The sequence below is a fragment of the Cygnus atratus genome, chromosome 1, assembly GCF_013377495.2.
Source record: "Cygnus atratus isolate AKBS03 ecotype Queensland, Australia chromosome 1, CAtr_DNAZoo_HiC_assembly, whole genome shotgun sequence".
Lineage (NCBI taxonomy): Eukaryota > Metazoa > Chordata > Aves > Anseriformes > Anatidae > Cygnus > Cygnus atratus.
In genome coordinates, this window is record NC_066362.1 from 187,477,600 (window position 1) to 187,502,033 (window position 24,434).

General features: G+C 38.8%; 1 protein-coding gene across 4 annotated transcripts in view; it reads left to right on the forward strand.

Moving 5' to 3' along the window:
- Positions 1–1,064: 1,064 nt before the first annotated feature.
- The window catches only part of USP12 (ubiquitin specific peptidase 12), a 39,809-nt gene continuing 16,439 nt past the window's right edge, over positions 1,065–24,434 (forward strand). For 3 of the 4 annotated variants that reach the window (XR_004778033.2, XR_004778031.2, XR_004778032.2), the window contains exons 1-4: positions 1,092–1,375; positions 12,465–12,545; positions 18,753–18,966; positions 22,032–22,258. Coding sequence is in view for 1 of the 4 variants with exons in the window: in XM_035542577.2 (XP_035398470.1) it covers positions 1,328–1,375; positions 12,465–12,545; positions 18,753–18,966; positions 22,032–22,258 (570 nt within the window). In the remaining 3 variants the exon portion in view is untranslated. Of the gene's footprint in view, positions 1,376–12,464; positions 12,546–18,752; positions 18,967–22,031; positions 22,259–24,434 lie in introns of all 4 variants that reach the window. The other variant, XM_035542577.2, reaches the window with a different exon arrangement.

The window sequence follows — 24,434 nt, forward strand, 5'->3', positions numbered from 1 at the left end:
ATTCACCTCGTTCCCAAGCAAACACCTTAAGCAGTTGATATAAATGTCTGTTCTACAGGTCAACTTGATTTTGGAGATGTCTGAGGCTGGGATGGTGAAATCCCAGATTCGGTGAAAGCAAAGAGCTGTTAATCTAGAGGCTGATTAAGAAAAAGGAAAGAGAAGATTTCAAATATCTGTCCTATGTGCTTGACCCTCCACATCCCTCTTCCCATGAGGGACCCTTTAGTAATGGCTCTGACAAACAACTGCTGCTTGGAAGCCAGAAGTCACTCCAAAGTTACCCTGGCATTAGAGTGATACAGTTGATCGGAGAGATGAGTTTTCTTAGCTCAATTTTTAATTTGCTTTTGCTGCTTAGCTGGAATTTATGCCTAATTCCATTCTCCCCACCTCCCCAGGCTGCAAGGTAACTGCTTCTTTCCGTGGAAGCAGGTCAGCACCCGCACTAAAGAAGCTGCTCGCTCGTCCTCACTCCCCTCAGTTCTCTTCCTCCCTGTTTCCTCCCCATGCCGAGCCTGTTCCTCAGCAAATAAGAGCCAATTCAGTTGATAAAATGAAACGGAGCCTCGCTGATGCAGAATGTGGCTGTAGACTTGACCACCAAAAACCAAAAACAAACACACAGAACCCAAGAGGCAGGCACACTTCATCACCAAAAAATACAAAAAAAAAAAAAGAAAAAAGGAAAAAAAAAAGAGAACCAAACCCAGTGGGTGGAAAAGTGACATAGCTCCACAGAAACCTCCCCATACAGCAGAGCAACTCCTAGAATTGCACCCAGCAACCCGTAGAATTGAAACCTATGGGCACAGACAAAAAAATAAAATAAAAAACGGGTTGAAACACCAAGAAATGTAGCGCTGCGAGCAGCCGCCAAAATCCCTCACACCCACCCCAAGCCCACCGCCGCCATCTTGGCGGGCGACGGCCCCAGGTGAGGCGCTGGGCTCCACGCCGCCCTTTTCTCCCCTCTGCGCATGCGTGCCCGGCAGCTCCCGGGAGGGGGCGTGGCCAAGGCGGGGGGCGTGGCCGGCGAGCCGGCGGGGCGGGGCGGGGCCGCGCGAGCGAGCGTGCGCGCGTGCGTGTGCGGCGCCCGCCGGGAGCCGCGCGCCCTCGGCCGCCGTTGGGGCCGTTGGGGCCGTTGGGGCCGTGCGCGTCCCCGCGCGTCCCCGCGGCTGGCGGGGGGGGCGCGGGCTGCCCGCCCCCCGCAGCCTTCACCCTCCTCCTCCTCCTCTTCCTCCTCCTCCTCTTCTTCCCTTTGCCCGGCCCGGCCCGGCCCGGCTCGGCTCGGCGCTGTGATTGGGCGGAAGATGGCGCTGGGCGGATGGAAATCCTAATGACAGTCTCCAAGATCGCCTCCATCTGTACCATGGTGAGCCGGGGGGAGAACTGGGATTGGGATTGGGGCTGGGGCTGGGGCTAGGATTGGGATTGGGATTGGGATTGGGGCTGGGGTTGGGGTTGGGATTGGGGCTGGGTTTGGGGTTGGGCTGCTTTTGGGGAGCAGCTTGTCCCCCCAAAGCAAGCGAAAGCTGGGATGGGGGAGTCTCAGGACGCTGCCTCGGGTGGCTTTGTGGCAGGCAGGAGTGCTGAGGGTGCCTTCCTTCTGCTGGTCCCCTCGGTGGCGGTCCCCATCTCTCAGAGCACTTTGATAATGCTATGGGGCCGAGAGAGGCTGTTGGCAGGCGGGTGCTGCACTGGGTACCTGGAGGAGTGGCGGCATCCCACACGTTAGGTGTCACTGGGGCATTGGTCCGGGTCCCGATAGCAGGCTTGCTTCTTCATAGCTCTTTTGATAGAAGCAGCCACGCAGAGGTGGTGAGGCTCTCCTGGAGTTTCTTTGTAATGAGGGGTGGGGAGATCAGTAGGTTGACCGATGAGGGAATGCTGAATTTAGGGAAGGAAACATCCCTGAGTCAGTAGAAGTCACTACAAGTCATGGGAGAGATGTGTCGGCACGTAAGGGTTTATCATGCACCGTGTTCTTTTCTAACTCTTCCATGGACAAATCAAAATCCTTGTTCCCAAATCTGTTTCCACAGGGGAAGAGATGGCTAAGGGGAAAAACGCACTCTGTCATCCCATTTGTTAATTTGCTGAATTGGGATTATAATGTATCATAATGTCAAGCAGTGGGAAATGCTGATGCATGCATAACTGGAAACTGATTTATGATTTTCATAAATCTTACGGCAAAGAGGCTTTAATATCTCCAACAGGCAATTCGGAGTTGGCCTCTGAGAATTTGGAATGAGTGGCCATAAGCCCGTGGGGTGGGGTTGCTCAGGTGGTTGCTGATCAGATGGAGTAATGTTCTTTGCGACATGAGAGATCACTTCTTTTCATTTGGACTCGGAGGGCCAGACTTCCTGAGCTCATGAGCTGTCCACCAAGATCTTCTTAGGACCAAATGTAGGACCAGGAGTTTTCATTCTCTGAAGCAGTTACGTTTACGTGAAGCAGGTTAAGACTGTTGAGGAGCCAAAGTGATCCTTGAGCTAGGACAATCTGATTGTACTGCAGTTGTAGCTAACTCATTTTTACCTACGGTTGACCACTGGCTGTTGTGTCAGCATAGGCTCAGTGCTGGTCCCCTGATTTAGGTCCAGTATGGGATGCCACTTCTCTGCTTATCACAGTGTGGAAGTTGTAGGTCTGGATCGGCCTAGCAGCTAGTTGCGGGTTATTCTGTATCCGTGGTTATTAGAAATGACATCTCACTGGCATGCAGGTCAATACCTAAACAAGTCTTTCAACTAAGAATTTTATGATTAACTAAAGTGTCTGTACCCGCGAAGCTGAAGTTCTGATGTCAATTAGATATTCTGTGTCCTGTCGTAATCATGTGCACTGAGGTGGATAAACTCTGGGCATAAGATTTTTCCTATGCCTTTCTGATGCTTAAGCTTTAATAGTACTGTGAGACTCGGGATAGCTAGAATAGGATGTAAAAGTTTGGCACTAATTTCTATAGGATTGTGCTTATAAATATTTCAGTAAAGATAGTGGGAAGAAGCAGTTGATATTTACTTTGGAGTTGTCCAGAATGACTCCTTTAATTTTCAGTCATATAGTAATCGTGCTTAAGCATTAATTTTTCAAAACCAAAAAGGAATATAAATGCTGAGTAATAATTTTTTTTTTCCCCTGGCAATTCTTCTTAGTGTCAACCCACCATCTGATATGCTCTCAGCAGCTTTATGAAAATTCTCACAAGGTTTCCCTACCTTTTGCCCATGCCTCTTAAAAGAATTCTCAGGTTGTTGCTTCCCATCTTGTATTTGGATAGTACAAAACCAGTAACAGGTAATTTTTGCCAAGAGACAGTTGGTGCTTACACAAGCCTAACACATACGTACACCTGCAGTCTGGAGCAATGTTGAAGAAGCTCTTCCATCTCAGTCCCACGTTTTATGGCTTCTTTTTTTTTTTTTGTATCCAAATTAGTTTAACTTCTGCTCACTCACTAATATTTAATGCACTTTATCCTTGTTGTTCAAGCTCTGAACACTGGAAAGTAATAAACCAGGTTTTCCAGCACTGGCAGGTTGCGTGGATACAGTGAAGAGTGATAATGTCCGGGATTTTTACTCTGTTAGCCACAGTGCCTCCAGAGATGATCTTGCAGGAGCACGTTCTGTCTACAAAGGGGACTTTTTTTTCTTCATTAGTTTGTTATCTATACTCCAGTGTTCATATCAATTATGCCAGAGCTCTTCCCGTAGTACTGTTTTCTACTGTTCTACCCCTTTCGGGTCTTTGGACTTCTCTCTGTATCACAACTCTCGTGTTGTAATAAGTCTTAATTACATGGCTGGAGATTGTGGAAGAGCACTGAAAAACACCTTTGCTCTTGAGTGGTTTAGTCGCTGTTTTTGTTGCAAAATGGATGAGGTTATAAGGTGGGCTTTGTTGTTGTTTTTGATGTCTTTGCAGTAGAAGTAGAAGCTGGCCTTTTACCCTCATCTCCACATTGAACTGCAATCAAAGTCTTACCTGACTGAATGATACCGGGTTTTTAATGCATTTCTGGGAAGTGGTAAAATAACCCATGTTAACTGCAGCAAGATGTGCCCCGAGCTATCCTCACCATAAAGTAAAGGTTCAATCTAGTCCTTCTGACTTTTGCTTTTGCTGTCTAGAGTCCAGCAGGCACTTATCATCGGGTGGAAGGTATCAAGCCTTCTAGTGGCTGAAGTAAGGAGAGGACAGAAGTTACCTTTGTAGTTTAAACGGTGTCAGTCTCAGACATAGAGGAGGAAGTTAGGAGAGTAGCAGTACTTGTTTTTCGGTGTTTCTTCTAGAAACTGGTTGATTATGTTAGCATGACCTGAAAAAGCTTAATGAAATTTACAAACTATGCTAATCTGTAAACTGTAGTGCTAGACACGAAAATATTTTGCTTAATGTTTCAGGTATTTGTCTAAACGATCCTTCTCTGTCTGCTAGTTTAACATTTTTTATACAGGGTCAGTGTGCTTGGCCGTTGAATGTCTTCAATTAATTCAGACCCCCAAACTGACATCAAACACATACTTTGTAGTAAATCTGGCTTTTATAATGTCATAGTGTGTGTTCTGCGTGAGGAGTATGCGCATGTCTTACAGTCCGAATTTTTGTTTTTAGGTTTGTTTTTGAAAGTAGTAAGACTTGTGGGATCTCACTGAATGCCTGGCTGTTGTCCTTTTCCTGCCTGCCTTCTTATCCCACTTCTTGCCCGTTTCAGTCCCGTTTGACAAGGGAGAAGATGTCTTAGAGATATTTGAGTTCGTACACGCATGTGGGGAAAGGCTGCTTAGGGGAACAGCCCCTGTCAGCGCCCTGCTGAGGGAGGGCCGTGGTGCAGCCTTACCTCAGATGTCATGGTGCAGAGGCTTTATAAAACACTTAATTGCAGCTTATAGTTAACTCTGAGGTAGGTGTACATACACAGGCTTCATTACTGCTCAAGAAGCTATTTGTTTACAATAGGTTTTTCAAGCCTGATTGTGAAATCCTTACTTAATGTAAATTGATGTTTGCCACAGTTTGCAGTCAGCTAGAAATGGCTGTCCCGTACTCACTCCTGTTCCTTCGGTCTGCACCGTCTCCGCTGAAGCACAAATTATAATATATAATACTTCAACGGTAATTGATAATCAGTTTAACAGATTCCACAGAAAAATGTGAGGGGCACTCATGCTGGAAGAAGCAAGTAGCAGCAAGGAAGGAAGCTTCAAAGAGAGGAGGTGATAGGAAGGAAAGCAGAAGGTGAGAGGGCTAAAGTAAAGTAGCACAGAAGAATTAGCAGCGCCGTGGCGTTCCTTATCTGGCTGTTTGACCTGCTTATGTAGCAGGGCTGGCAAGAAACAACATGAAGAACATGTGCTGCCTCCCAGCCGCTCCGCTGCTCTCTGGCACCGTGGCCTGGACCCGCCTCATCAGCGGGCTAGAGCGCTCAGGCATGGGTTTTGTTGCAGGGCACGTTCGGTTTTGGAGAAGTGTGTGTTAGATAGTTAGGTTAAGAGCTTAAATTGCTGCAGGGAGGTTCACTCATCGGTTGGATTTCTAATTGGGAGAGCTTTTCATGATGAATATGACACTAAGAGTCAAGCTGTGGTTGTGGCATTTGTCATCATCATTCTTGCAGATGTAACGTTATTGTACAGCAATAAAAGAGAAGTCCACACATTTGCTCTGTAAAATACTGGGTTTATGGCACTGCTTAATACGCCAATTAATTTAGACAAATTTGACTCTAAATACATAGAAAACAAATGTCAGATACGAGACATGAAGAAAAAAGTACTGAAGTTGTGTAGTTATAAAGCAGTATTTGTCCCAGCACAGAGGATTACTTAGTTTGCGTATTACGTAGTTGGATAATTTCAATTATATAAATGTTTCTTTGTCTTTTTACTTGTATGCAAACATACATTCATTTTGCACATTCTAAGCACGCAGAAACGATAAAATACAAACTTGGACTCTCGTCTTTCCAACAGGGAGAATTTTTATCTGTGTCAGTGGGACCAACTGATCCCATTACTACATAAAACTTGATTATTCAGATTGGTCTTTTAAGTAGTCTTTGTTACTTTTTAAACTAGCAAAACAACAGTTAAGACTTAATGAATGTCTTAATTTGCATTAAGCCTTGTAGGAATGATTCTGTTAAAATGTTGTAAAAGGCTTACTGCCCATGAATTGACATTCTTTGTTTTTCTCTTTCAAATTTGTTGAAGGAACGAGGAAGATGAAAGGCCTGTATTGGAGTAACTTTTGTTTTCCTAGTTTAGGAAGTTTCATAAATAAAAATGCTTTTAACAAAGGACATACTTCAGATAAAATCTATCTGATCTTTAAAAAACAAAACAACAAAAAAACAACCCTAGATAACTTTTGTAGTGTATAACCAGAATGAGTTATTAACATAAATGATGTATTAGCATAAATACGTTGAAGTGGTGTATTAACATAAATATTCCAGAACTGGAAAACATTATTTTTTTTTTTTTTACCATTTTTTGTAAATTCAAGATTGTTAATAAGTACATGAAAATAGGAAATTATGAAAGCAACAATTTTTTTATTAAACAGGATTTTTTGTGGATTAAAAGAGTGTTTGAAACACACTATAGTGTGCAGTTTATTAAGAAAAGCATTTGAGCAAATGTGTTACTGTATTTTTTCCCCTCTTTTGGGTGATTAGGGGTTTTTTGTTTGTTTTCTGGTTGGTTGTTTTTTGTTTTGTTTTGCTTTAACATGGGGATAATGCTTTTAATTACCTGGTTATTTAGGCGGTGAAAGGTTTCTAAGGTCACCATCAGATCCTCTTTTAAATACATCTCACGGACTTCCTGTCTTGTCCATTAGTATAATTCAACCTTTAACTAGAAGTCTATGAAGGTAATAGTGTTGGCCTTTCAGGATCCTGCTTAGTAAGTGTCATAAGAGGTGTTGTATTGATACTAGCAAAAATCCGTCTGATCAGAGGAACCTGAAGCAAAATCACCAGATATCATAAACAGCATTATCTCGGGAATTTTCTGGAATTATACAAGATAAATACGGCATACTGCGTTGGCAGTGTTTAATTTGTTGTGATATGCTTTCCTTCTGCTTTGAGGGTAACAGTCAAAATCCATATTTAAATGTGGCAGCAACCTGGGAAGAATTGCATCTTTGTGAAGATTCATTCCATGAAAGAGCTGAGCCCAGAGCCCTAATTCTTTGAGTCTCAGCTTCATATATGGGAGTAACTTAGGTTTGACTTAAGTGTTCAGAACAGAAGGAAGTATGACTGTCTGTCTGTCTGTCTGCCTGCTGTGAAGGAAAATGTGTTGCGTGTGCTCAGTGAGGCTCAAAAAGACAGGTGTGGTAGACGTAACGAATGGGAAGTGAAGGTAATTTTGTGCTGTGCAATCATCTTCCTTGCCTGTGCAGGGAAGTTTTACCATGGGCTCAATTAGACTATTGAGTTAATACTATTGAGTATGATTAGAGTACGTAGGACTATGTCTCGAATCAATTAGGGAAGGAAAAAACCAAAACTGTAAGTATTTTAAAAGCACGAACTGAAGCTATCCAAATTAGATTATCAAGTCGTGTATTGCTAGAGCATGTTCTTCTGCAAATAAATTAACAACAAGCATTACTGAAGCCCACTCAGCATATTTCACTTCTTCCTGGGCCAGAAACAATATTGTAAGAAATGTGTTTCCATTTTGCTTTTTGTCCTAACTTATATAAATACATGGAAAAGTGTGAGTTTACATATTCTAGTAAAATATGACTTGAAGAGTAGAATTTTGTATTTCTTCTTCCATAGAAGATTCCATCAGTCGCCATGCATTAATTAGTTTAGGCTGGGAAATTCTGTACACCTGCAATAGTGGCACAGACAAGGAAGCATCTTCTAATATATGGGGGGGGGGAAATGAAAGCACTATCGAATGAGTGTTTATATACTGAAATTTATTTTTACAAATTGTAAGTAAATTAATTTTATACTTGTATGTTATATTCTTGTTGAGGAAAACGTTGTTATTCCTGGTTACTGAATTTCTTACTTGTAATGCCTTTCAGTCACTAGGAAGAATAAAGTTTTGGTTTGTGTTTTTCTTCTCTTTCACTTACCTATAGCTAAGTCGTGCTGGAAAATTTTGGCTTATATATACACCTGTGTAATGTGGTTAGTTATGTCAGTCACCTTTTTTCTTTGTTGTTCCTTGCCTCTTGGGGAAGGTGGAGAGCATTGCAGGGAATGATCTAGCATAGAGCATGAATGAAGGGAGAAAGACATCTTCAGAACTTTGACAACAAATGTAAGTTTTGAGATAAGAAGTTTCGTTTAAAAGTTCAATCATTGGTTTTACTCAGGAAACTTACAACTCAGTAAAGTTACAGAATAAAACTATTACAGCAAACTACTGAGAAGATGACCCACCATGTTATCAACTGATGTTTAGTCTAGAAAGGGATAGATCAGCATCCCCCCTCCCTCCCGTAAGACTAACACCAGTATAATCTTCAAAGCACATTAGGCTGGTTGTGAGTCAATCTTTGTAAGAGAAGAGTTGTCTACTAGGCTGGGTGATAACAACAAGGTAGGACACATGAAAACTGGTAATGTTTGCCTGCTCACTGACATGTTTGTAGACAGTACTTCAATGCAGGGTAGCTTTTTTTTTCTTTTTTCTTTAGGCAAGTGCTGAGTGCCTTCACATTAGTGTTTCAGTGTGCACTTCTGAACTGATTCCTCCAGGCATCTGAACTTTACCATACTTTGGTTTACATCTTGAAGTCATCTTACTGTGCACAAATTAAATTCCTTTTGGTGGAAACTAAATCAAGCAGCATAGTTAAGCCACAGCTGAGTGTTCAGTCACAGAGCCAGTCTAAAACCAATCTGGCAAAAAACATCTGAAACTCAAATTGTGCGTATGTCAGATCATAAACACCCACTGATGTGCTTTACAGATCTGCTGCTGTAAGCTTATCCATATGTTAGCTGTTAGAATTAGTACTTCTGAGACCCACTACTTGTGGTACCACAGAAGTGTGACCTCTGGGGCAGTGAGAGAAGGCAATGATAAAAGTGGAAATAGTTAGCAATATTATTGCTTTAGCAAGTGTTGTTTTTGTTTTTTTTTTTTTTTTTTTTAACAGAAAGGAAAAGAAAGGGAACCCATCTTGTATCTGCACTTTAGATTTTTTTTCTTTCTTGTTGAAATGCTCAATGTCATGGATTTTTTTTTTTGTCCATTTTAGAACTTTTAGAGAACCTGTATCTGTAAAACGTGAAAATCAGGAGAATTAATTGTGCTTAATTAAAGATACTACACTCTTCTAGCACTAGTTGTATGGGTTGTTCAGTGAGCCCCGAAAAGTAGAGAATCATTTTGGGATCTTCCCGTATCCCAGTTAGGTGGCAGAGGAAAAACTTTTATACTCTGCGTCATACATCATAGACTGAAATCTCCCAAGTCTAGATCCAGTAAATCTCTCATGGCTGATGTAAAAACATATGACTCCACTTCTGCTTTAAACCACTGCTGACCTTTTGTCTAAAAGATCATACGACACCATAATATTTGGTGGTGTCACAGTGCTTCTCCGCTACATTCCCAAAGAAGCTGTGGATGCCCCATCCCTGGAGGTGCTCAAGGCCAGGCTGGATGGGGCTTTGGGCAACCTGGTCCGGTGGGAGGTGTTCCTGCCCATGGCAGGGTTTGGAGCTGGGTGGGCTTTAGGGTCCCTTCCAACCCAAGCCATTCTGTGATCTGTATTTGATATATTATCAGCAGGGACTGATAATGTGTACTGTAACGTTAAATGGGAAACCTCTCAGAGTGAGGGATAGTTAGGTTTTAAAACAGCTCTTACGTGCCAGATGTGAGTATGCATTTCAGCACGCTCTTTCATGCTCCTGCTGCATGCTATGTCCTCCCTGTCTGCAGCCAGCACACTTACTGTGTGGGGAGGAATGACATCTTACGACATCTTACGACAGACAAAAAGAGGGGTGTAGAAGGAAGTCTGAGTAGCTTGTGGGTTTTTATATTGGTATCAAACATCCATGCTGGTTTGTACTGATAAAACATTCATAATCAACCGCATTCAAACAAAAGTAATGTCATGCTCTGAAGCTATGTGAACGTCTAAGCCTCGAATGAAACAGCCTTGAATAATCAGAAAACTGTACTGTTAGTATAGGCCTATCTTAGCACGTTTTACTTACTGACAAGTCAGGATCTTTATTGTGCTAGAAATCTAAATACAGTGGTCAGGTCTGTATGAAACAGAAACATCAAAGTTTATATCATAATATTCTCCCTTCCAAAGATAGAATCAAGTAGCTACTCCACCCTAGCTTTGAAAAGAGAAAGAATTTCGTAAACGCCTTGAATTTATTTTTAATGAAATAGAGATTTTAACAATAGGATAAAAAGGCCTTCCCTTTTTTTTCCTATTTATTTGTAAATAATATCCACCTTGCCAGAACTCGTGGGTGTATTTCAATAATACTGTAACACCAAATATTCAGAAGCCATGGAGCACTTTAATCTTAGATGAAGGTTTATACAACTTTTCCATATCATCAACGTCACCATTTGAGAACAGTTGTGAAATCCTAACTTCTATTTTTAATGCAGTTTGTGATTTTGATTCAGTTTTATTGTTGTTATGTCCAGGGCCATTTGCTACATATTTTGTGTAAAAACAAACAAGCAAAAAGAACTAGTTGGGAAGGAGTTGCATCTGTTTTTAAGATTCCTTACTTTATAGTATGTGCTATTTTAGATTCACTTAGGCTTCACTTTAGACTGGAATATCCATGCTTATGTGTTAGTTTAATAGAGGGTGTATATATATGTCAATGTTTTATGCAACAAAGGGTTAGATATATTTGCTTTTCACTAAAAGCATTCAGAGTGAGACCTCTAGAAAGTAAGTTATTTATTCTCTGAATTTTCCAGAGCAGAGGTTTTTCTATCTCTAAATAAATAAATAAAAAAAATTAAAAATCTCCTTCCTTTGAAATCCACTGTTTATTGCACCAGTTTAGTCTACAGCCATCAGCTGGAACCACAGAGTAACCACAGTTACTTTCTCTGACTTCTCTTTGAGGATCAAAACCAACAGATTTGTTGGGCAAAGTCTGCAGCATTTCTAATGCACACCAAAGCTAGCTGTACTGTGCTGCCTTTTAATTTTTACAAAAGTCAAAGTATTTAACAAAGCAGTTTAAACATTTTATATTTTTCATTTTAAGTGGAATCGTCCGGTCTGTTTGCTTCCTATGAACATCTGCATTTCTTAACTTTGTGTGAGATACATTGCTTGAGTATGAGAATTATGCTTGTTGAGGGGAGCACCATTTGGCCTTTTATCATCTACTTTGTAATATTATATTAAAGTGATTGTTATTAGAGAAGCTACACTCTGAAACAAATAAATATAGCACACCAACAGTGTAACTGCATAAAAATACACAAAAATGATGTAACTTACTTTGAGATGTTTTTGAACAGAATGTATTTGGAAACACATTATCTAGGGCGTTTTGGATTATGTAGAAATAAATTTCTGGTGGTGAAAGGGTGTTAGGTTCTTTATCATAAGCATGTGAATATTATATTGTGGCACAGCTTCTTGCTGGGTGACCTGTCTGCTTTTAAGATCAGAGTGAAATGATTTTGTGGCCAATATAAACATCCTGAGAGTGCAAATCAACAGAGAACTCAAAGGACTGATTTTCCTGCATGCATGAGTACTGTTATCCTGCCTATAAGCTTGTATTTGGATTAGGAAACAGACTAATTAAACGTGTTTTCTTAATTTGCCATGTATGATTGTTGAGCTGGATCACAAACTCCACTTCTTCTACCCCTCTGGGGTACGAGCAGGAAGGTGTTTCATTCATTCTCTGTATTTAGTCTCTGATTTATTTTTGTCTTCCTCTCTCCTGATTAGAGGGATTGCTTCAGCATATGTAAATTCAGTAAAATCTAAGTTTTACAATCTGTCATCTGAAGATGCAGGTTTGGTGTAGCAAGGTCTACAGCTGTGACCAGTAATCTCATGTGTGTGTGCACACAGGTAAATTGAAGTAAATCAGTGATTGCCTAGGGATAAAAACCTTTGAGCTAACTGTCTAGTATGCATATGTGAGAATCAGGATTGAAATATAATGTGAAATGCATAACTAATGTCTGTGCACAGTACAGAACATAGCTTGAACAATGGCTCTTTTCCCCAGATGTGTGCTGTGGTTAGACTCATAATTGTGACTGTGTTTTTGATGTCTCTGATGTGTATGAGCTGCCACTCATGGCTGTAGTTGTTCATTTTACAATTTTCAGATCCTAGTCATTTATCCTTGCGAAAAAAACTCGCTAGATTTTTTTTCTCAACCCGATGAACTCCCTGTGTACATAGTTGCAACACTAATGTTTTTCTGCTTTTGATTTTTCTAGGGCGCCAATGCCTCAGCTTTGGAGAAAGAGATTGGTCCGGAACAATTTCCAGTTAATGAACACTATTTTGGTTTGGTTAATGTAAGTTTCAGTTCATAACTCGATTGCTTTGAAATGCTGTGACTGGATTTGTTAAATTGCAAGACTGTGACTGAGTCAATAATTAAAACACTGAAAGATACAGCCATTGAATATACACACTTACTGAAATGTGTTTTAATCATTGTATTTGTTGAAATGTGTTACTGAAATAATAGTTGAATTTGGGCAAGTTACTTAATATTTTATTTCATTTTACTTACTGTAAGGTAATTTTTAAACCACTTGCAATTACAATGTAGAAGTATTAAAAAAATCTGTTTAGAGTATATAGCACATAGTTGGTAATTTGCCAATCTAAGAGAATAAATACAGTAAAAGAAAAAATCTGTGAAGCTGTTGAAGGTATCAAGCCTTCACATCTGCTATTTTTATTGAGATGTTAAAAAAAATACTGAGCCCAAAGGGGAAAGCAAGTGTGGAAAAACACGCTGAATTGTTCAATTCATTTATTAGTTTTCAGGAATAATTTAAAATTTAATTTCTGGTGTTACCCATGAAAAGTATATCTTGTTAGAAGTTGCATGATTCTGTCTGAAGTAAATTATTAATGGTTTTATTTTGGGGGTTTTGGAAAGTACGTACTAAAACCAGGTGGATTTTACATGAGCTAGCATCTTCCTTTTTGTAGTGAAACTAATTACTTGTAGTGCTGTCCTGCTACTACAGCACGTGTCTCTACCTCTAGGTTCTTAGCACTGACATGGTTTAGGAGTCTAAAATCCCAGCATCCACTGGGCAGTCATTAAGTGTTCTTACTGATAAGCTGCCTTAGATGCAGCTTAACTGCCATGACTTAAATTAGTAATTTATTCCTTTCCTGTGGAAGTTGAATTTTCTTCAAAATGATGCATTGCGTTTTATGTTTATTTTTTATGAAAAGATGAAACAGAGGAGTTTAGCTGTTAATACTTATTGTAGGGGGTACACTGTTCCCCATAAGATTTTGCTCAGCCTGGAGAAGAGGAGGCTCAGGGGGATCCCATCCATGTCCCTAAATCCCTGACGGGAGGGTGCAGAGAGGCCGGAGCCAGGCTCTGCTCAGCGGTGCCCAGTGCCAGGACAGGAGGCCATGGGCACAGCCGGGCACCCAGGAGGCTCCCTCTGAGCACCAGGCAGCACTTCTGTGCTGGGCGGGTGTCCCTGCTTGAGCAGGGGATTGGACCAGGTTACCTCCAGAGGTCCCTTCCAACCTGAACTGTTTTATGATTCTGTTAGTTCTATAGCTGAGCTTAGACTTTCCTCCAAAGCTGTTCCTTTTCTCAAGTCTGTTTTTCTAATTTCTTATCTCAGTCCAGGGAGGATTTATTATGTCTCTCTTCTCATATTACACAATGGATTGAACATTGTTGCACTGTTTTCTATATACAAAATCTCTTTAACCTTAATTTATACCTACAGTACTGGTTGATATGAATGCTGCCTCACTGTCCCTTTTCAGATTGGAATGTATGCCCTGTTTTTACTGTAGAAATGCATCTAGAGAGAGTAAAAGAGGTAAAAAAGAAATAATTGAAATCTTGCGATGTCCTCTCAGTAATCTTAAACAGATATCTTAGATACCACCCACCCTTTCTCCCAAGAGTACAGCACTTCTGAAAGTTTGTCCCATGATCTATGGTGGTATGCAAAGGGCTTATGCTGTCTTGGCCATGTCTTAAAATAAAGTATAAAAGTATTAGTCTATTTTTTTTGGAGGGGAACAATGGCTTAGTTTAAGCCTTTGTCTTCCACCTTGGTTATGTGTCTATATTAACTCCTCTTAAAATGACCCAAGTAGTCAATAAACTAATGCGAGATCAACCTGCAGATCACATATTAGAAATTTCAGTTCTCTAACCATCTAAATTCAGATGTTAAACTGGGTAAGTATATGGTGCTAATATATTTCCACTTTAAACGTGTGGAAGACCAGGTGGTTGATGGGGTGTTTGATTCTGTAAGTGAAAGCTCTACATGGAAAATTCAGCCTACAGTTGAAAGAACAATACCATTCACTAAATCAGCAGGAAATATTTTAGATATGTGGTAAGATCAAAATGTTAGTAGCATGAAGTACTGCCATTTGCATCCACTAAACTGAAGATCTTTGTGAACTATCTGTCAGAGGTAGCGACTCCTCTAAAAATGCCTGACATGAGCACTTTATTCAGTTAAATCTGATTGCCCTATTGGGGTCAAACCATAGTGCATTTCAGACTTGCTGCCGATTCCTTCTCACTTTGTGTAGAGCCAAATGCTAAGTACAAAGAAAAATAAAGTTAGCATTCCTAATGTGATCTGGAGAGACTGAACTTATAGGGATGACACTTAATAGCAGGTCAGAGAAAGCTTTCTTGCCTGATGCGGGATTTTACGTACGAGATTCAGCAAGTATAGATTGCCTGTGTAGACATGGCTCAAATATATCAGCTAAACATTAATGCGGTATATGTATTATGGTATTTACCAAAGCTGTAGTCTCACCATTCCATATGCAAATCTAGCTCATGTTGCTGGTTTTTTTTCTTTTTTTTTTTTTTTTTTTTTTTTTAGGATAATGCCAGGCTTCATCAGGCAAACTGCTGATTTGCAGTCCTGTCTCATTCCTTTCTCCAACTCTGTCCAACCCTTGTCATACTGCTGAAACATTTCGGCTTCCATAAAATCACAGAAGGGTTGAGGTTGGAAGGGACCTCTGGAGGTCACCTGGTCCAACTCCCTGTTTAAGCAGGAACACTATGACCCAGGAGCACGTCCAGGCGGCGTTTGGAGATCCCCAAGGAGGAGACCCCACAGCCTCTTTGGGCAGCCTGTGCCAGGGCTCCGTCACCCGCCCGGCACAGAAGTGCCGCCTGGTGCTCAGAGGGAGCCTCCATCCTCTCTGCACCCTCCTGTCAGGGATTTAGGGACATGGATGAGATCCCCCTGAGCCTCCTCTTCTCCAGGCTGAGCAGCCCCAGCTCTCCCAGCCTCTGCTCACAGCAGAGATGCTCCAGCCCCTTCTCCATCTCCGTGGCCCTATGTTGGACTGTCTCCAGTAACTCTGTGTCTCTCCTGTACTGGGGGACCCAGAACTAGACACAGCACTCCAGGTGTGGATTCACTGCTGCTGAATAAAGGGAAAGATCACCTCCCTTGACCTGTGGACAGCACTTGTCCCAGTGCAGCCAGCATGTTGCTCCTTTGTCAGCTGAGTAAGCTGAAGGGGTAACAGCAAAGATTGTGCAGCTGTCAAAGGAAAGGAGAACAGGACCATGAAGCGAGATTGAGATAGACTGTGAAAATAGCCTTTCTTAAGTATGTACATCTTAAGATGGTCGTCACAGAAACAAGGAGGCAAGTTATAAACCAGTTGAAAATATCAGTTAACTCCCCTGTATGTAGCCTCTGTTAAGTTTCCCTGAAGAGACAGACGGAGGAGTTTCAATGTCCGGTACAAGCTGAAAGTTTAAGATAAGAAATACCATCGTTGTATTTTCTTACATTTTCCTACTGTTACTCTGATGCAAGCTACAAAGGCATTTGTTTTCCTACAGCTCTGTTTTGAATAAACCAAGCGAAATACCCTTCTTGTTTTGAATAGCTGGATGGGTGTTCAGTGCTGCGCATTTTCCTATTTCAGAGTGGTGCTGGAGTGCTTACAGTATCACTACAAGGCATACAGCTTACGGTTACAAACTTCTCATTGTAAAAAGCTGTGCAAGCATTGCTCTGTACAAGTATTGTGCATCTGAGGCAACTGGCTTTTGTTAGCTGGAAAGTGAGGAGGGAAGGAAGGTGTCAGTTGACCAGGTTAGCAGGAGAGCTGAGTATGGAAGGAGGAGAATTAGAAAGTGATGTGTAATCTAGAGGTTGAAAAGGCCCAGACTGACATTGTTCAGCCAGTGATGGGGGGATGAGAGGACTGCAGAAAGGTCTTGGCTGTTTTTGAAGTTAGAGGTGTGTTTTTGTGTTGGAGTTGAAGATGGGAAGTAAGGTAATAGTGATGGTAAGACCAGCATTTATTTGCTTAACAAAGTTTCCTATTTACTTAGTAGAGAAACCTCCCCGCCTTTTCCCCATTTCCCTATTGGAAGCTTGTATTTAAAAAAGATATATATCAGGTTTTGCAGCTATGGAGATTGATTCTTTACATAAAAAATAAACATGATCTAATAAAATTGTTGTTTTCAAACTATCTTCTATTGCCTGCTGTCTTTCTGAATTCGGCTGGAGAAAACCGTATGAAATTGATCTGCCTGCTTTTAGTTCCAATCCATAGACGTGTAGGTTAACATACATTCATATTGGATTTAATCTCTGGAATTTTGTTCAGTGTTCTCTGTTGCTTCGTATTTTGGTTGCCTCTCACTGCATGCTTGTCATTGTAATTAATTTGTAATCAAAGCGTTCCTTCTTAAAATGGGAATGTTATGAAATTTCTAATTTATTACCTTTTCATCTTTTGACATATGGTGTAGAGGTTTTTAACACTTCTTCCATTTGATTTAACTGGAACTTTTAACTGGAACATTTAAAACTTCGGTATATTGTTATTTCTAATTATAAAGTCATAAATAGCTAGCTTATAATATTAAATAATTTGACGTAAACTAAGGCATGATTTCATCTGTTTCCTATAAGGAAAAAAGCCCTCTTTTCCTCTTAAATTCATTAACCTGTTTGAGTGCAGATTTGGGCCTCAGAGAAGCTAGTATAGCTAATATATTCTCCCTGGTTTAAAAAGTAAAATTAATGGGTGTTATTTTGCTCACTTTTTAATATGGAGATCTTAAGACTTCTTCATGTCTTTTTAAAAAAAATACACTTCTCATTCTTTGAGTGAATCTTGGGTATTTAGGAAGCCATATTTCATTATTTTAAAAGCAAAACGAAACAGAAAACAATTTCCGTGCCAGCTTTCTGATTAAATTGCATAGTGCTCTTGTTTGTCATTGTCTCAATTGGTAGAGGGCAGAAAGCAGTTACTTCCCCAGTACTCCTAAGATGTAAAAGCTTTTAGTGCTTTTTCTCTGTTGATAGAAGCTGCTCTTAATACCTCTAAATGGACTGTGTTTGCTGTGTAACAGTCTCCCCATCGCAATATAATTTGGTACCCGTATATGCTAATATTTTTATATAAAGCATAAAAACATTATTTTCACATTTTACAGGCTGTGCCTAGTAGGTATGTGCTTCAATTTGCAGGTTGAGTGACTGCAGCTGAAAGGTTGGATTGCTTGCTGAGGGCTTTATAAAGAATTTTCTGACACTTTCAGTGTTAGATAATGGGCTTCGCTGCAGGAGGGCAGCATAAAATGAGAGCAGCTTTCACCACTGACAATTCATGATGCCTTCGCAGAGGTGACGGGGAGGTTTGTCATGTTTGGGTGAGCTGGCAACAGTGTCAGTGAGTGCAAGACTCAAAGGAAGCAGTGCCTATGAGCTGGAAGGAATTTAGGGAAGAGGAACATAGAGAGCATCTTGGCACAAAGGGAGTTATGGATGCTCTTCGAGCTGACTCTGCTTACCCCAATTCAATTCAGTGGCCTGCCTCTTTCAGACTGCCCAGGTCCAAATTGTGTGTCCTTTTCCTTCTAATCTCCATTCGAAACTTACCACCTGTGACATAGCTTCAGATCCTTAACAAGCCGTGTTTCAGTGTTTGAAGAAAACTGGAATGCCAATCCTGTCACCTTAAAATGAGAATTGAAAATACAGAAACAGGTTAAAGCAGTTATTTCTGACATTGATCACAAATAATAAGATTTGGAGAATCCAATTTCTGAAGTGTCTGAACAGCTCTCTTAATTTACAGCTGAGTTTCTTCACAGTACAGGGTCATGCTGTGCCTTTTCCTCGCTGTTGTGGCTAGATGGATAGATGCAATAGATAGATACTTTTACTTGGCCATGTTTTGGGAGCTGTGAAATTGGTGGTATTTGTTGCACGTTTTTGACCCAAGTTAATGCAAAATATTATTAACTAATTAAATTTACAGGTAGGACAAAATGATATAGCATTGTTCAAATTTACATTTTTTTTGCATTTACTTAGTGTCCTTGTTAATCCTTTGCACAACAGAAATATGCTTTAACATCTCAAAGTCAAGAAGAAATGACTTACATAAAATTTGCCATGCTTATGAATTTTCTCATACTTTGGATTTAATTTTACCTCTCTGTAGTAATACAATGCAAGCTAATAAATGTCTCTCTTCTTTTATAGTTTGGGAATACATGCTACTGCAATTCAGTTCTTCAGGCACTTTATTTCTGTCGCCCATTTCGAGACAAAGTCTTAGCATATAAGAGTCAACCAAGAAAAAAAGAGAATCTCCTTACATGCTTAGCTGATCTCTTCCACAGTATAGCCACCCAGAAGAAAAAAGTTGGAGTTATACCTCCCAAGAAATTTATAACAAGATTACGAAAAGAAAATGGTAACTTTTTTTTCTTTTTCTTGTGTAATAGCAAGTATGATTTGGTTCTGAAGTTGAAATAGTGGAATACCTACATATTTATTAGGGATGAAAAGTGTTCTTGGTGCTGTAGGGTAAAGACGAGGTGACCCTAGAATGAGGGTGTAAGCCTGGATCTATTTTGAGAGAATCCTCATCTCTTTCTCTTTGTATAGAAGTGAATGTATTGTCAGAGGCTGCTTCTGAACTTGCCTGCTAATATTGCCTAAGAGTTGTAATTTTATAATCCAAATTCACTGCAAAGCTTTTATTTTGTGTTTAAAAGATCATTACTCTTTGAATGTAGAACTGAATGCCAAATCGGATGTATGGAGCAGACATTGAGACATCCCTGCAAGAATCTAGCTTAAAATCCAGTGATTTTTTTATATTCAGTTAGCATTCATACAATACTTAGCTTGACTTGCGTTCTAAAGACTTAGTGCATTTTAAAATCAGTGTTTTTTATCTGATTTGTTTTATGTAATAGACATCCCAAATTTTAAGACATTGCCAGAGATTTTTAGCATTTCTTGTTTCTTACCTGAAGAAAGAAATGTCTTACCTAAGCAGAATAGAAAACTATCCTTAAGTTCTTCAGTAAGTGTACTTGAGTTAAGTGTGCTTGTGTTTTTATGCATTTACAGAAATTATTCATTATTATTTCATTAGTTAGTTAATAAATGTTGACTGACTATGACGAATGAGAAGAATGGTTCAAATGTAAAGCAGAAAGCAAAACACGGGAACCATTATGTTCTTTATAGAAAGTTATTTTAAATGCTTAATTATGTCATGACACTGAAATTCTACACAGGAGAAGGAATTGAAAGATCTTCAGAGAGAAAATGTGAAAATTCAGATCTTGTTGGCTTTTTGAGTCCCTTAATGATGAAGCTCTCACCTTTTCTACAGAATTAAATGGCTAAATTGTTGACCAATGATTTCATGGACTTTGTATATACTATTACATGCTTATTGTAAAGGTACACAAATTTGAGCTTTAGAGAAGAGTAGGATTAAGAAAGAATCAGATAAGTATGCAACACCAATCAAAACTCTGTTCCAGTCAGTATCCAGCTGTACCAGGGAGATGACTGAGAACATAAACTTCATGTATTCTACACTACAATGCTGCTATTCAATCTTTGTTTACTAAGCCTGGATCCAACATACATATATTAATGACCTTAAAGCTTAACTGTCTGTGAAGCAGCAACTGGCTTGAGGTCAGCTGAAGGTATACTGTTACATTTACTTAAATTTCTTCTAATCATAAAATGAACAATGTTGTTCTTGTTAATTTACTGGCTGGGCAGATATCCCCAAGAGATCTGTGATGTAACATGGTGAGGAACCTCTGGAGTGTTTTACCTCAAGAGACTTGCAGCTGTTGTTCTGCCTTGACTTACTTGATTAAATAAAGATCTTGTAGGTGGTTAGTTTCACAGTAGAACTTTTTCTTCTCAAAAATAGTGTAGGAGTTCATTAAATAGGCTACTTGATTCATATTCTTGGCTGCCCTATTGCACTATTTAACCAAGTGATACAGATCAGCATCATATTCTCCCTACTTTCCTAATAACTCAGGATTTTTTTGTGTGTTTGAAGTTTACTCCTGGATGGCATCAATGTGAATGATAGTGAATAACAGTAAAGCTTTGATGTAGTCCCTGTATTCATTTCAAAACTTATTCATCACTGAGGATATTTTTCATTCATCTTTCCAGTCCTGAGAACTATTCCTCTCGTGAAGGCCAGTCTCTTAGTGTTATCAAAAGCAAATTGCAATTTATAGTTAACTGATGTGAGTGCTAAAAAAAAACCAAACAGGTATGATATTAGCCAATGATATAGCATGGTTGTTAAATTGACAGGAAAATTTCCTTTGAAGAACTCCTGGTCAGAAAGAGAGAAGTAACTGTTAATAAATGTGGTTCAATGCCCTTTAGGTTTTCTTAGTCCCATGACTTAGGATTTGTAGGAGAGGATGTCTCAATGTGGTATTTCAAGGGGCTACAATAAATTGTTTTCACAGTGGTACCAGTCTGAACGTGAACAAGATAATAGACTTGTAAGAGAGTTTAATCTGTAGCATTGCTATACATTGCAAGTATGTGCCAGTGAAACTGTTTCCCATCAACTGAATTGATTCTGTGATTGTTATGCTTAGAAATGTTCACAAACCAAGGTGAACTGCAAAACACAGTGACTGTTTTTATCTGTCCAACAAGTCTGCCAGTAATAAAGTTGCTACATGTACCAATCTCTAGAAGCAATATTTCAGATCCTAAAAGATAGATCTGTTTATTACTTGAAGTCCTAATAAAAAGCTTGTTTGTTCTTGCCTTGGTTAGATAATCAGGCTAATGTGACATGGCTCCTACAAATACTGCCTTAAAGAGATCTGCAAAAAACAATGTTGTTTAAGAACTTGAGATACTGACATTTTAATCTTATTTTGATTGCTATTTCTGACAACAAAGCATTTATGACAGAGCAATGGTGGACTTAAAACCCTAAAAGTGAAAATCAGTAAAGGAATGTTTTGAACAGTTATTGTACATGTTCTTCCTTGATAGAACGTATAAACAATGAAATATTTCCTATCATAAGTTCCGAGTTCTTTGTGAAAATATCAACATCTAATGGCATTTGAGATGCCCTGTATTATTCAACACATCGACCTAAGCTTGTCTAAAATAGCTTAGCCCCTGTAGGAGATCCAAACCGTTAAAATCTATAAAATTTCAGGTGGCACTATACGTACACCAATGTTTAGTTAGCAGAATAGTGCACTAGTTTTCTTTCAGAATGGTTCACTTTTTTGGTAACTCTGATCAGCTGAGATATTTATGTGAATGTAAACTGAGTTTCTCTCCATCCCCTGCTGCATTTTTGGCTTAATATGTGAAGTACTGATTTTAGTGTTTACTGTGAAATGATTCAAGACCCGAAACAAAGACTGATTTTGAAATTTGCGTTTTTAAAATCTTTTTTATAGTATAACACTAACCAATTTATTATTATTATTTTTAATCTTTTAGAGCTTTTTGATAACTACATGCAGCAGGATGCACATGAGTTCTTAAACTATCTATTAAATACAATTGCGGATATCTTGCAAGAAGAAAGAAAACAAGAGAAGCAAAATGGTCGCCTACCCAATGGCAACATTGATAATGAAAATAACAGTCCACCAGACCCAACCTGGGTTCATGAAATCTTTCAGGGAACATTAACAAACGAAACCAGATGTCTTACATGTGAAACTGTAAGTCTTTATTTACTTAATAAATGAATCGTGAAACAAAGTTCTGAAACATGAAGAATTTATCTCAACAGACTAACAAATCAGTTTCTTTCTTTAGAAATTTTACATTTGTATGAGCATACTGTGGATGCCAGTTGGCACTGAGACATTAGACCGGGATACTCAAAGAACATAAAATGCAGGAAAAGTAATCGTTTCTTAAATGTCTGTCCAAAGGTATTTTGCTGCTACTCGACCCTGATAAATAAACTCCCTCTTTGAGTGAGCTATACCAAAATTTCTTTGTGAGCAGTTCTACAGTAAGAGAAAGAATATATTTCAGAGAAAAACTTGTAATTGAATTTTACCTTCTTGAGAAAGAGAAAAAGCAGCACAATTTGAAAATTACAGTAATTTTGTCGTGGTTTATGCCTTAGATATAGTAAAAAGCTAAATGACTGTATTTTTTGTGTGGCTCTTCATACCTATTTTCCTTAATTACGTAATGCATATATTTCAGCATGACATTGGAAAGGAGGAATTAGTCAGATTAAATCTATATATTTCAAATGTATTCTTTTCTGTCTTCTAGAAATCCCACCACTTTTTGATGTCAAAAAAAAAAAGTTTACTAACGTCATATGTAATGCAACTTCAGACTTCAATAGATCATGATATTTTGAGTAATTTAAGTGCTGATTTCAACAGACAATCTTTTCTTTTCTGGTACATTTCTCCTCCCTAGTTATTACCTCATGGCAACTGTCAATCACTTTTCTTTTAGTTCTTAAATGGTGTCATGTTTTTTTTTCTTCCTGAAAGATGAGTTTAGTCTAATGACCAATGTCATTACGTTTCCTCACTGTGGCATAGTGAATAATACCTGTCAGGATTTTGATTTAGGTATGGTCCTTAACACAATTAAAAAATACTGATATGTTCTTTACCAGCATTATTTTACTAGTTATCAGACCTATCACAATTTTGAGTTTTACTGATATTGTTCAGTTCTATTTATCTGTTAGTTATTGCTGAACAGGATATGTCATGGCTGTTCACAGCTATGCCTCCTTGACTAGTTGAATTTTGAAGAATATCTATCACAGGCCATTTTTTTCTAATACACACTGTTTTTTATATACTAGGGCTTTTGTATTCTATCCCCTAACAATCGGGAAACTATTTTATCAGCTTCTGTCTACTCAGTATATCAGCTTCTGATTAAAACACGGTGACCTGAAAATCAGCACTTAGAAACACATTTACACTTATTAAATAGGTAATAGTACTGTGAATAGTGTCTTATTTTCAAATATAGTGAGTATATATGATTGCTTTAATGTTTATTGAAATTGCTGGTATTTAGAGTGCTTCTGTGTTTAGAAAAATAAAATGTAAGGAGTACTTGAATATAACTCATGTAGCAGATGACATAAGCTTTACATTGCATTACTTTGCATACTTACACAGCAATAAGGGATGATTTAGTGCTTGTTAATGATAAGACAATAAGCTTAGATTTTTTTATTATTATTTAAATGTAGAATTTAATGCATTTTTAAATATAAAACACAATCTTTCTTCCAAGTGAGAATAAACATCTAAGATGTTCCTAAAAGCTAGTATAGCAAGATTTTATTGTATTTTTAATTGTCCTGATTATAGAGCTTCTTTCCAGGACACACTGTCTCATTTAGCCCTTCTTTGATCTAAAAAGTTAACGTACTATTTAAAGGTTTATCCTCAGTTTAAATATGGACAGTGGAATATAAGAAACATAGATATGATTCTTTAACAAAGATTTGTGTCTTGGGTCAAGCTACAGTAGAAACTAAATAAGTTACAAAGCATATTGTAAGTTGTCTTTATATTCTTTTAACGTGATTTCCTGTCATGATGCATTCCCCCTTCCATGATAGAGATATGAAGTATGATTAAGTGAATTTTACAATTTTATTGTAGCTAATTGATAAAAATGTTCTGAAAGTTCATTGGTTTTGCAGAGTTTCCCTCAAAATTTCAGGAAAGAATATCAGTGAACCATAAAATAATGTAATTGACAAAGGGGGAAATGGTCTTGGATCAAAAGCATCAGATTGATACTGATAAGGGTTTTCTAGTAAAGCTGGTGGTCTTGCTCTTGTTTTGGTATGATTCACCAACATATAAAATTCTTCTACTTTGGACTGAGGGAAGG